This window comes from Sarcophilus harrisii, chromosome 2 (assembly GCF_902635505.1).
Source record: "Sarcophilus harrisii chromosome 2, mSarHar1.11, whole genome shotgun sequence".
NCBI lineage: Eukaryota > Metazoa > Chordata > Mammalia > Dasyuromorphia > Dasyuridae > Sarcophilus > Sarcophilus harrisii.
In genome coordinates this window covers 264,941,574-264,955,733 of record NC_045427.1, presented here as the reverse complement: position 1 = coordinate 264,955,733, position 14,160 = coordinate 264,941,574, and the positions used below count along the sequence as shown (strand labels likewise).

Here is a 14,160-nt window from a genome sequence, read left to right as displayed (position 1 = left end):
CTAATGAAGAAAAAAAAAAACCTTTAAAAAGTTGCATTTAACTTTTCTTTGTATGTATCAGACTTAATATTTCTTACATTATAAAACTCTTTGTGGGGTCAGTTTTTGTTTAAATTGTTTATAGCACTAGTGTACCATCTGAAGTTAGGAATATAATAAATTTTAAAAAATTATATTGATACAGGAAAGTGAAGGTTTGGAACTAAAGTTGTGAAGACTAAATGCTACTTCCCGACCCCTCACCCCTATACAATTGAATTTTTCCATTCCAAAATCCACACCAAACTCTCATCCACAGATAACTTACTTACTTTAATCTAGGGATTTTTCTGTCTCGTGTTCTTAATATTTTAGAACTTTGTGATAGATTTTTGTTATAATTCTGGACTTGTGATTTCACTAGTATGAGGAACTGCCTTCTACAGAAACTTCCTCCACTTCATTCTACAGTAATGCACTGACAATGATCTAAATAAAATCTTAATTGCCCGGCCTCTAAAGTGAAACGACTGACCCACAGACTCACAGCCAATGTGGTAGGACTTGAACCCGATATCTCCCTGAAAAGACAGCCCCTGTAACAGGGTTATGTTTTCTAACTTGGGGCAACATTCTACTACAAACCTATCTCCAGACATTCCTTTAAAGGTTCCTAAGTCTGGATTATCTGCTTGGAGGGAAATGATTTATACTCACACTTCATTTTAACCCTTGTTTTTAACTTCATTACCCCCAAAAGCTTTAAACTGTTAAGAATAACAACATGAACTAGTTTTTGTTGTTTTCCTACTCAAGGGGAGAGAGTGAAATAGTTAAAACTTGGCTCACTATGATAGTTATTGATTTTCTTCCACTTTCTTCCCACTTTTCCTACAAATATATTTGAGAAACAGTTCCATTTTCAAGATTAAAGGAATTCGGGGCTTTACACTAGCCCTATAGGCTAGACTAGACAGACCAATATGACATCAGGGTAGTTCTCGCCAGAGGCACTTTGTTAAAGCCCAGACTTCCCTAGAGAGGGAAGGATGGATGAGATGGTGAAAATCCCTGGGATTGACAATGTATTCAACCAACTACTAGTTTTCTTTGTTTTAAAAAAAATCCAATATTATGTGAACATCCAAATTGCTACAGATAAAAAATAACTTGGTGGGTGATTTAATAAGTTTCCTTGAAATAGCAAGTTTACCAAATATTAATTTTCAATTTATTCACCTATTGTTTTGGGGAACACACCATTAGAAAAACCAGTATATATAAGCACTCATACTTGGGGCTTAATGACATGTAATCTGCTTTTCAGATTTTTTTTTTTGGTCTCATGATTATCAACTCTCAAAAGAAAAAATTTCCGGAGGTCAGACTCATGTAAACTGTTAGGGAGAAAATGAATGGTTCATAGTAGCTATAAGGAAGCATGAGGAATAACAGATCATGGCTTTGAACACCAAATGTGAAGTTAGGCCTAATGGCTGTTAAACACAGGACCACCCTATGTCCTTTCCTCATGAATTATGATTTATGCATGCTACAATCTAGGCTCCAGAAAATAGGGAATAGCAACAGCTATCTCTAATTAAATTTGGGAGGGATGAGATAGTGGAGAAAGAAGGGTGGCAACGGCTAATGTTTAGGTAGAATCAGGTCACTCCTTCGGGCACTTTCATATGCCAAATTATAGCGGAATTTCTAGAAAGCAAAACAAGTATGCCTCTATCCTATCCTACTACTTGGTTACTTAGTCCTCCAGTTTAGAAGTTTTATTAGTTTGGTCCCATCTCCAGCTGAAGTAACTATCAACATAAGTTTTACAGTGGGTTTTTTTTTTTTCCCTGAGAGTGTGGGGGCTGATGGTGGAACTGAAGAATCCTAGGCAGTGCTGCTGCTATTGCAGGGATCAATTTTGGTTGGGGGAAGGAAATGAATTATTAATGAATCTTACAGACTTCAAGGCAGTTCAAGTGGACAAAAGATTCCATGAGAGATTGCTGCTTCTCTCTCTTTTTTTTTTTTTTTTTTTTTTAACAGGCCCTTTAGGAGAGATTCAGATGTCATCAGCAGCTGTTAATGCTACTGGGATATTTGGGGAATGAATGAAAGGAAAAGGATGATTTCTCTAAAGCCTTATGATTACTGGGTAGGCAATGGCAAATATGGCTTGTGTACGAGTTTTTGATTAGACTAGCTCCCTTTCCCATAAATCTCTTGGAGGAGTAGGGGGTGGAAATGAATATTAGCAGACAAACCAGAGATCAGCCAGGTAAAACTTAAGCAGTTACCAATGGGCTATAATCTACTGATTAAGGACCCTTGATTTAAATTCTCAGAGGATTTCCCAAACACTGATTCAAGGCAGGTGGTTGAAGGATTGCAAAGTAGTTCCAAATGGAGGCCAAAGACTATGATGTGACTTCCTAGACAGTCTCCTATCCAAAAGTTAATGTAAGAATTTTGGCTTCAAATTATTCCATTTCTTCCTTAATTCAGATTTGGTGCTGCTGGAAGCAAAAATATAATTGATGGATTCATAGGAGAGATCCCACATCTGTGTCTGGGTCAAACCGAATGTCTCAGCAGCTAGTTGGTACTCCTGAGAAAGGTGTGTGGCAAAAACACCCTTATCATCAGTCTGCCGATACAAACCAAGAAAGTTTCATAATTAGAATTTTAAGAAAATGAGAAAATGACTGTTTTGTTTTCCCCCTATAATGTACACAGGACTATGTTTATACAGGCTTTATGTTTTTTTGGCTCCCAGAATCCCTAAGTCTTCTTTTCATATCTATCTATGAGAAGGTTAAGAGAGAATCTTAAGAAACTAGGAATCAGAAATCCTTGGTTCTTGTCTCAAGTTTTAAGTGATCCTGGCAAGTCATTTAACCTCTCTTAGTCTTGCTTATGAAGAAGTAAGCTGTCCTAGTATTGGTAAAATGTGAAGTTATATATACAATGTGAAGCTATATATACAAAGGTCAAGTATTATGTTACTCACTGGGCCCCAGGATTAGGGATGGAGCGGGAGGAGAAGAGTGCATTTCTCACTTATAAATTCTCTATCACCTTTCCCAAGTTAGTTGCTTCCCTGGTTCTTTTCATGAAGCCAAGAGCTATTCATCCTGTTCTTATGCAATTCTTCCTGCCAAACCAATCACTCAACCACCAATTGCTTAAGCAATATTGTGAGGCATCTAAGGTAGGTGATTCAGTTATTAATGCTATATTTGGTTTACTACAAAAGCAGAAAAAAAAAGGAAAGGAAATATTTTAAGCAAAGCATCTTACTTACACAAATTACAGAAGGGTGGGCTATGCTGTACCAGAATCCAAAGTGATGTTGATCATAAGAAGGTACTGTCTGACTTTTGATGTTTGAAGTCAAACAGAGTTCTAAATAAAATAACAAAACAAAACAAATACTATATTAAAACCACAGAGAGGAAATTAATCCACACTATGCTCCACAGAAAGATTAACTAAATGTTTCATATAATAGCATCTCATAATTTAAAAATTTTTGTTTAAGTAAATATAATTAGGTGCATCTGTAGTTCACTAAGTGAAACAAAATTCTTCTATTATTACAAACAAAACTCTTTTCTATTATTATATCAGGTAATAGCAAATTATAATAAAATAATTAATACTCCTTTCTCGCTTTCTCCTCTCCCTTAAAATTCACCTCCATAGATTTCCATCCATTCCATGTGGAGTTTCCTTTTCCCTTACCAAACACAAGATCAGAATTATAATGCAGATGTGATGGGGGTTTAGAGAGTTGGAATTTTTTTTTTAACGCTGGGGTATCCAGCCTAATCCCAGCTTTATTACAGAAACTCAGATGAACCTTGAAAATATATCAGAGTGGAAACTGCAGCATTCCACGCAGGAGACCAAGATAGAATCAGGAAAAGCAAAGCTCTGAACTTTTTCTGTGATCCTATAGAAGAACTGCATTTATTTATCCATATAAACATTCACCTACAACAGTAGGCAAAGTAAGTAAATTCTAAGGCTACTTTACATACTATTACTAAATTCCTATCACAAAACGCTAAACTTTCCTTGATGAAATTTTTAGGAACTTGGCTCTATGCTTCATGTTAAGAAATTATCAAAATTAGAAATAAAAGCCTGTTTCACCTACCTCCCAGGCTTATGCACAAATTGATCACTTTGAAACATATTTGCAATGTGTTTCTGTTCAAATAACTCCCATACTTAAAAATCTGGGAAAATAGTAGAAGCATGCATTGGCTAGCAGATACCTGGATAACTTAATGACTTTTCCTGATTTTGTAGATTTTTAAATAAATATTGCATTTTTCTAATAGATTTTTTTTTTTTGTTCAGTCATTTCAAGTCACATCCGACTCTGTGGCCCCATTTGGGTTTTCTCAGCAAAGATAGTGGAGTGGTTTGCCATTTTGTTCTCTAGTTCATTTAAGTGATAAAGAACTGAGGCACAAAGAGTTAAAGGACTTGCACAGGTTCACAAAATTACTAACTATCTGAGGTCAGACTGGAACTCAGGAAGATAAGATTTTTCAACTTCAGACCTGACACACTATCTGATGTACTATATAACTGTAACCAACAAATGTCATTTCAAGCTTTTATTTTAAAACAGCACTAAATGAATCCTTATTTTTATCTTTTGCTTTTTTATGTGTTGCTTTAGAGTATTAAAGTAGAGTCTCAAACTATAGGTTATGAGTTGTGGGAGGAGTTTGGAAGGGAATTTCCGTGATTGGAATCTCACCTAGTGGTATACGGTTCTGTCTAACAAACTCCACCAGATCCAGTGACCCTCCTTCACATGAACTGAGAAATGTCCCGTGGCCAATTCTGTCAGGAGGCAACCCCAGGAGAACTTGGGTTTCTTTTTCTTGGTTTGGAATCTAAAAATGAAAAATATAAACATATCTATGTAAATTTAAAAAAAAAAAAACCCACAAGACCTGATACAGTAGTATCAGGTCTTTTTTTTCTAGGACTTTCATTGCTAACTATATGGCTCTGAGCTGCTGATGCACAGCAGGCGTTCATACATCATCTTGTTTTCTTCTGATGGATCTTTTTCACTCCTTTTTTTTCCCCTTTTTACCTACTGCACTAAATTCCTCTCAACTTAATATCATTAATGTTTTATTTTGGCAGAGGTTAGCTATGTCCCATATTCACAGTTAAAGAGTTAACAAAAGTTTCACTGTAACACTCAAGGCTTAGGAAACTTGGTTTTTTTTTTTTTCCCCCAAAGTGTTTTAAATATTTTTTAAGCAATGGAAAAAAGTAGGAATAAAAATAGGAATCTCACAAGGCTTAAGGAAGTGAAAACATATTTTGAGAAAAGAAGTACATATATGGACTAAACATTGTTCTGTTATGTCTATACATATTCTGTGTAGATTAAATTAAGTCAAGATCCTTGCCCTACTTGACACTTTGGGCAAAAAAAAAAAGATTTGTTTGGACAATAAAATTCTTTGATCTGCTGATGAATTTTTGATACTGGCCCAAAAGCATCTCAATTTTCTTAGTTTCGCTATAAAATGGGGAGGAATCCCTGCCTACTTTCTGCTTATATCACTATTATATTGTTGAAGTATATAATGATCTCCTGGTCCTGCTCATTTCACTCAGCATCAGTTCGTGTAAGTCTCTCCAGGCCTTTCTGAAATCATCCTGTTGGTCATTTCTTTTTTTTTTTTTTTTCTTTTTTTTTTTTAATTTAATAGCCTTTTATTTACAGGATATATACATGGGTAACTTTACAGCATTAACAATTGCCAAACCTCTTGTTCCAATTTTTCACCTCTTACCCCCCTACCCCCTCCCCTAGATGGCAGGATGACCAGTAGATGTTAAATATATTAAAATATAAATTAGATACACAATAAGTATACATGACCAAAACGTTATTTTGCTGTACAAAAAGAATCAGACTCTGAAATCACTATTATTATATTAACTAAATGCTCATTATCTGAGGATGAAAATCAGTCTTTGCTATTCAAGTTTTGTGAGTATAGACTATTTTGAGTTGTAACAAGTCATTTTGGGTAGGGGAGAAGAGAAGAAGGTCAATGAAGAGGTAAGAGAGACTGGCAGTATGGATAACCATGGAGATCGTTAAGTGTCAGAGGAAAAATTCTGGCTATGAACTCTCCCAGGATGGAAGCGTTTCCTCTGGCTAATTTTCATCCTATTGGTGCTTTGAAGCACAGTACTCTATACAGTTATAGTTCTGCCATTGCCAGATGTTTAGCAACTGAGAAATGACTCCTCATCTCCTTGTTTACCATATGCATGATAAACAGTTTTTTCCCCTATCTTCTCCCACTTCAATGTCACTTCAAATACCTCATGTTAAATATTCACTAAAATATCACATCCTGGGACAAGTGCAACAGCAATAGTCCTCAGCACAGGGAGCCACTCAATGCTTTCAATGACAAAGATGATAGGAAGTTTCTGTCTATTTTTCCAATTCTGGCAAAACGTTGATATTAAGTTCTTTTGAATACTGTGATTGATAACAAACTGAAATATGAGCAAATACTGATTTTCAAAATCCAAAATAAGAACACTTTCAGAAAGGAAAAATAATATTATAAATTGCAACAGTTTGTGTACTTTTTCCCTTTCTTTTTTCTTGTGAAGCAATTGAGGTTAAGTGACTTGCCCAGGGTCACACAGCTACTAAGTGTCTGAGAGATCAAAGTTGAACTCAGGTCCTCCTGACTCTAGGGTCAGTGCTCTGGATTATTTCAAATTGTATACTTTCCCCATGTGATAGTGGGAAAAGGTTTTTGCTTGAAATTATTATTTACCTCTGAAAGATGCAATGCCAATTTCAGACCTGCTTTTTTTGCTTCCAAAAGAGGTTCCAAAAAGTCTTTCCCATGTCCTGCCTTAAAGAAAAAAATTAAAATATGGCTGAATGAGACTTATGAATAAACTGGGGAAATTAGCTATGCTATTTGACACATCCTCTACAGCTGTTTAGCAGAAGACCCCACCCTCCTACTCACTAGGAAAAGAAGTCATTTGCTGTGAGTTCCCTGCTCTACACCTAAAAAATCCCTTGCCATCAACTTCCACTTTCTTTACCACAGTGTATCAAAGAAGGGAACCTTGGTGACAAGGTGAAGTCCAGTAATCACTTTCCACTCCTCTAATGTTTAGTCTCTCCCTATCCACTGGTTCCCTTTTCCTGTTCCTCACAAATACACCCATTCTCCTTTATCTTTAATAAACCTCCATTAGCTGCCATTCCCACAAGATCCTAAATCACTTTCTTACCTCTCATAGCCAAACTCTTAGGAAAAGCTCTCTATATCCTATTGCCTCTTCTCTTACTACTTAATCTCTTGCAATCTGTTTTCCAAGGTTACCATTCAAATGAAACAGCTTTCTCCAGAGTTATCAATAATCTCTTTAATTGCCAAATTCAGTTGCCTTTTCACAATCCTGATCATTCTTAATGTCTCTATAGCTTTTGATAATGTTGTCCACTTTCTCCTCCTGGATATATACCTTGGATTTTTATGATACTGTTGTATCTTGGGTCTCTTCCAATCTAGTCACACTTAAGTTACCTTAGCTTAATCATTACAAATGTCTAGCCCCCAACTGTGGCTGCATATCAAACCTATCATCCATTTCTCTTTTCTCTGTTTATTTTCTATTTTGGTTATCTCATTGGCTCCCATAGGTTGAATGATCATCTCTATGCAGGTAACTTCCAGATCATCCCTAGTCTTTCTTCTGAGGTCCAGTTCCACATTACCATTTCCAAATGTATGCATTTCAAACTCAGTATTAAAAAAATAGGTTAACACTTCCCCTGACCCCTTTCCCCTATCATGTTTACAGTTTCCTTACCTAAGACATTATTCTTTTAATCATCTGGGCTGGCAATCTGAGTCATCATACTCAGCGCTTCATTTTTTTACATCCTCAAATTTAAATCAGTTTGATTCTACCTCTACAACTTTCACATCCATCCCCATTTACCATTCTACCCTCACTCACTACAACGCTGAGATCCTTAACACTTTTCACCTCACTTGCAGCAGTAGTCTCCTAATTGGCCTTCCTACTTTAAGTCTCTCTTTTCCAATCCATCTGCCACACAGTTGTTCAAACAGTATTCCTAAAGGTCATGTCTGATGACATTATTCTCCTGTCATTAAAGTGCCTTATATCCAGGTTTTATATTCTGAATAAAATGCAAACTTCTTTTTCACATTTAGTACACTCCACAATCTAAATCCACCTTACCCCTTTAGACTTATTATACATTACTCTTTCATCACACTTTCCATGTTCCAGTTAAAAATGTCTTTCAGTTTCCAAACATAACATTCTATCTCCTACTTCTGCTCCTCTATAGAGGCTCCCCATGGTTAGAATGAAAGTCATCCTTCCCTTCACCTCTTAGCTTCCTTTAAGCTCAGCCTGAGTCTCTGCCTCCCCTTAAGTCCCCTCTCCATTATCTTTTATATTTACTTAAATGTGTATATATTGTTTCCCTCAGCAAAATGCAAACCCCCTCAAGGGCAGAAACTTTTACTTCTGTGTCTGTATTCTTAGGAATTATCACAATACATAATAAATGCTTACTAAGTGCTTGTGGGCTGAGTGATCTTCCTTTCATATAAGAAAAAACTAAGGTTCAGTGAGGTTACATTTTGTCCACCATGATCGAGTTCACAATAAAACTAAAGCCATAACCCAGGTCTTCTAAGTTCTGCTCTTTCCCCTATGTAATACTAAAAATAATTTTGGAATACTGACAAATCTATGCTGCAGAAGTATAAAGTAAAAGGAAATTGACCAAATGGACCTGTCTAAATTTCAAAGTCTGTCATAACTGCTCAAGTCATCCTTTTCTGCTAAAAAAGGTGAATGAAGATAATAAGGGAACTTTCTCAGGTTCACAAAGTCCTTTGGGGAGATGATGTAGACCCATAAAGAGTGCAAGCCTTTTTCAGATCTTTGATAATTTCTAGATTAAATGGAGTGATTTTCTTTTTTCTTGACCTGAAGACTCAAACTCTTTAATCACAGGGTATGCTTTTATTTTTAAATCAGATATATCCTGTCCTTCCTCTTCAGCTTTAATTAGTGTCTTTAGCGTCACAGGGGGTGGACAAAACTCCTGCATGGGTAGTGCTGATGGTGTCAGCCCTCCCCCACTAAGGCAAAATTGAGAGAGGATGGTCAAGAGAGGGGAATGCCCTAAAGGCACCTGCTCTGGTGTAATTGAGTTGTGAAAGTGAGAAGCACCACACTCTTTAAACTTATAGATATGGTACAAAAGATCCAATTCTCCATGCCTTTCAGCTGCTTTGTCGGTACCATCTCCCCACCCCCACCCCCTCCTTTTTCTCCTCACACTAAAGTCAAAGGACTTAAGAAACCATTTTTTGGAGTCTGGTCAGTAGTATAAAATGCAAAACTCTTATAAATTCTAATCATCTGGGTTATGTTAGAAGATGACATATTTATAATGAAGTTCTTTTCCCATTAAAACATCTTGCTCTGTAATAACAAAATAAGAATAATTACTTTTAGGAAAAACTCACAGAGGGGTCTCCGCTCAAGTCAATGCCAACGACAGTATCCTCAGAGGAAAGGAAGAATTCTTTGGCAAGTTTAACAGTCTCTTTTGCTACTGAAGTTCCACCTCTTCTGTCTATTGCTATTAAATATCTGCAATACAGGTGAACAGCTGACAGTGAAAAAATATATAGCCAAAGAGAGAAAACATCAATGTAAGGACTATAGATATAGGCGGCTGTGTGTGTGTGTGTGTGTGTGTGTAAAACAATGAATATGATTTTAATCAAAGCAATACTTAGAAGAGACAGGAAACACAAAAGCCAATTATGTTCTAGCAATACTTAATACATAATATGTTGCAGTATGTTAAATTCTTCTGTTACGGAATGAGTTCACGATCTTATTTTAAAATAAGCTTTACTGAAGCTTTTTACTACTATATCACAATCATTTCCATATATGCCCAACATATAAACCCTATTCTCTTTTATAAGAAAGAAAAATGTACATTCTATGCCTATATTTGTCTACCACTGTTTCAAGGAAAGGGAAATATGTTTCATTATTTTTTTTTTCTGGAGCAATGACATAGTTCAATATCTGATCCATATATGTTTTGTTTACATCAGTATTATAATTTTGTAAATGGTTTAATTTTTATTCATTCTTAATCAATTCATTTAAATCCTTTTAATTCTTCACATATATCAATTTTTTATAGCACAATAATATATCACTACTTCCAGATAGTTTAGCTATTTACCACTGTGTTTTGGTAGTATATATAAAAAGGAAATCACCATTTAAGTTTTATATAGTAAATGGAGACTATTTTTCCATAGACCATAAAAGAGATAGCTCTGTGTGCTCCCTCCTGAGCTACACTATTTGCTTTTAATTGATTGATTGATTATTTTTTTAACACACATTGCTTTATGAATCATGTTGGGATAGAAAAATCAAAGCAAAAGGGAAAAACCATGGAATATACACATAGACACACACACACACACACACACACACACACACACACAGAGAAATGAATATAGCATGTGTTGATTTATATTCAGTCCTTAGATCTTTTTCTAGATGAAAATGGCATTTTCTGTCCAAAGTCGATTGCTCTAAATGAACTACACTAATTCAACTGAATATGTGACCTGAAGCACAGAAAAAGGCAGAACTGGAGAACACACTCAGTAAGTCATCTACTCCAGCCCCCTTATTTTACAAAAGCAAACAGAGGCCCAGGAGAGAAATGTCCATATTCTAAGGGGTAGGAGTGGATGAGTCAAGATTTGAACTGAGGTGCTCATTCGAAAGACTGCATTTGCTCCACTGCTCTAACTTACCTCTGAGGCCAAAGTTCTTTGTTGCTGCTAACATTTAAAACTATTTCAAAATTTCTAATCAGAGAAAAATCTGTTTCCCTACTAAATGGCACATCACAGTATTAAGCTACAACATTAATCATTCCATAAAAACCAATCACACCTGAGACTCAGCAGTAAAATGTCATGCTCTTGTCTTTGTAGTAAAAGATATAATGTTTCTTACCTCACCTCAATATCCAAATTTTCTTGTTTAGACTGTTTTATGCCTTCTAGAACAGCTTCCACATAAGACTTTTTGGTCATACCTAGGAAGAGCACATGCAAACATTAATGTCAAGTTGAACATAATTTCACCATAAAAAGGAATATCCCTGCAAACATTTTCATGTCAGGAAAAGAGGGAGAAATGAGCTAAAGCACGATCCTTTTTTAAAAGTAACTTCTTTTAAAATTTCAAGTATTTATTTCTCTTCTTAGTAGGGAAAAGAAGATTCCAGTCTCCCATACTCAAACTTCTATCTCTTAGGTCAGCAGCAAAAAAGTAACATTCCTGGGTACCCAAATTTTTATCCTCTGCTGAGTTAGTTCTCCCCTAGTAGCCTCCTTTTGAATGTCCACCCCAAATGGAAGAAGCTCCTTGATACTGCTAAACTAATTAGCATCATTCCCTTACTCTTCCTCACTCTACACAAGCCACACTATTCTACTCAGATGTTTTTTTAGGCAAAGTTCTTCCCCAATTACTGTGTATATTTTAATGTTTATTCTAAAGTTTAAAAATATAAATGAAGGCTGTTCACTTCTCTCCCCCCACCCCCATCTTCCTGATTTCAAAAATTTGCTTCACTACAAAAAAGTCTTAGAAATAATTTTAAAACAATTTCTCACCAAAAGTTTTACTGGCCTATAAATTTCAACAGCAAAGCTTAAACAACAGAAATTCTGTAAAACAGTAGCACATATCACAAATCTCCAGACTACTTCCAAATCATACTTAGTCTCTATTGAGGGGTGTGTGTATGTGTGTGTGTGTGTGAGCATATGCATATATGGAGGTCACATTCCAGAAAATATTAAAATATTTCACTTGATTTCAACTTGATTTTTATCTACCAAGGAATTTTTCCATCATAAACATTCAAGAAAAATTAAACACTTATGTGCAAATCACTGTTTGGAACATCTAACAAAGACAAGAAAAAGCCTTGCCCTTGAGGAGTTTGTTTTATTGGCAAATGTAGTAAAACATGTATATAAATAAAAATGGGAAGGATGCAAAAATTAGGAAATGTTATTATAAATAGGGTGGAGGGGATACCTAAGTTGAGTTTTAAAAAAGCTAAGACTTCTAAAAGACAGGGGTGAGAGGGAACTATGAATTTCAATCATAGGGGACAATCTGGATGAAAGTACAAGTATAAAAGATAGAATGCTAAATCAGGTGATAAGTACTAAGTTAGAATATTGAGCATGTGAAGAGAAGGGAGAGGAAACAAGTTTGGAAAGCTGTGTCAGATCTTAAAGAGCTTTAAATGCCCTAGAGGCAATAAGGAGAGTGAAAGAATGAGCTAGGCAAGCCTGGGCACCTCATCAAGTTAATTCTTTCAACTGTGTGGGGGATGGATTGAAAAGAGGAAGAAACTGTATTCAAAGAGTTCAATTAGGAGATTCCTGTGATAGTCCTAGAGAGAGGTGGTAGCTGTGTAAAGCTAGATAGTGAGTCTATGAATAGAGAAAATGCAAGAAAGACTGGGGAGGGAGAACATTCATTTGGCAACTGACTGGATATAAGCAAAGGGTCCAGATGATTCTGAGGCTGAAATCCTGGGTTACTCAGTAGGGTCCACTGGAGATAATGAAGCGGGTTGTGGTCCCTTTAAGAAACTAGTCCTTTCAGATTGATTTATTCCTATCTGATTCCCAACCCCTCCTAGCTGATGCATTATCAATTCAGGAAGCTAGGAACTTTGATTCACAAATCCTGGTCAAAAGCACCCCTTTGAATTCCAATAGGAGATATGGGCTTGTCCCAGCCCCCACTGGATCTGAGCCAACTTGGGACTCCACCCACGGGCCCCTTTAGCTAAATCTCTCATTATAAAAAAGCCAGGCTGCGGTCCTCTCTGCAGAGGTTCCACACATGCCAGTGTTATGCCTGGCATGCCAAGGGTCTCTGCCCACTGGAATAATATTTTCAGTGCCCTCTTCTCTTTACCTAACACCTTTTACTAACTAGACTTTAACCTTACTTCTTATGCCCATTAATAAACCTCTTTTATCAATCTAGTTTTTCAGGTCTATAAATTCTTTTCCAGGGGACTCTTGCGCTACCACTAGACCTCATTGAACTCTCCACCCTTGCCCCGAATCCAAAGTGGTTGCAGGGGAACTCTATTTGACTCCCTGTACCTCAAACCTGCCACTAGACCTCATTTTCATTTGGGTACCCCAAATCTAAACCTCATCAATAACAACATGATTTTAATTTTGCTGCTACAAAACATCATCTGGATTCTCTTTAACAGAAAAATCTCACTTAGTATGTTTGCATAATGGTCAGGGAACAGTATCACCTTAAGAAAGACAATCAAGTCAAAGACACAAAACCACATGGAAGTACCCTTACTATACAGCATAAAAAATAGCTACCAAAGACGCATATACGTAATGATTTAATTTAAAAGGCATTTTCTACAGGGCTGGTTTTAATATTTAGTTCTTGTAAGCCTAAGGAGAAGTGATGCTGTATAGAGATAGATTGGTCTGTACCTGAATTTCTGATCTTTGTGTGATCATAAATCACTCATTAATAGGATCTGCACAAATAGCTGCAGAGCTGGACTGTTCACTCTAGAAGCACTTATTAAATCATTTCCAAACAAAACATCAATCAAGGCATCAACAAATATTTACTGAATGCCTACTGTATGCTTAGAACTGAGCCTGATGATGTGGGGAAATACAGAAGTAGTCTAAGCCGTGATCACTCTTTCAGGAAGTTTACAATCTGGCTGGAGAGAGGAGACACATGAAACAATTAGAGGACAATACATAACAGAAAAGTAAGTGCTTCCCATTTATGAAGTTAATGCAGAGAAAACGGGAAGTGGTAAGCTATATTAATTAGGCATGTATTAGGTCCTTAATTTACACTTATAGGCAACGAGATGGTGCAGTGGATAGAGCAGTTGGCCTGAACTTAAAAAGAGATGAGTTCAAAACTGACCTTCCATATGACTCTGGGCAAGTCACATAA

The 14,160-nt window shown here is 36.2% G+C and overlaps 1 protein-coding gene across 4 annotated transcripts in view; it reads right to left on the bottom strand.

The window, feature by feature from the left end:
* Positions 1-117: 117 nt before the first annotated feature.
* Positions 118-14,160, bottom strand: part of ADAL (adenosine deaminase like) — a 27,141-nt gene continuing 13,098 nt past the window's right edge. For all 4 annotated transcript variants that reach the window (XM_003756053.4, XM_023500847.2, XM_031952202.1 and 1 more), the window contains 6 exons: positions 11,128-11,209; positions 9,594-9,720; positions 6,834-6,914; positions 4,763-4,901; positions 3,290-3,390; positions 118-2,632 (listed from right to left, as the gene is read on the bottom strand). In XM_003756053.4, the coding sequence (XP_003756101.1) occupies positions 2,441-2,632; positions 3,290-3,390; positions 4,763-4,901; positions 6,834-6,914; positions 9,594-9,720; positions 11,128-11,209 (722 nt within the window). In that variant the 3' untranslated portion in view covers positions 118-2,440. The remainder of the gene's footprint in view (positions 2,633-3,289; positions 3,391-4,762; positions 4,902-6,833; positions 6,915-9,593; positions 9,721-11,127; positions 11,210-14,160) is intronic.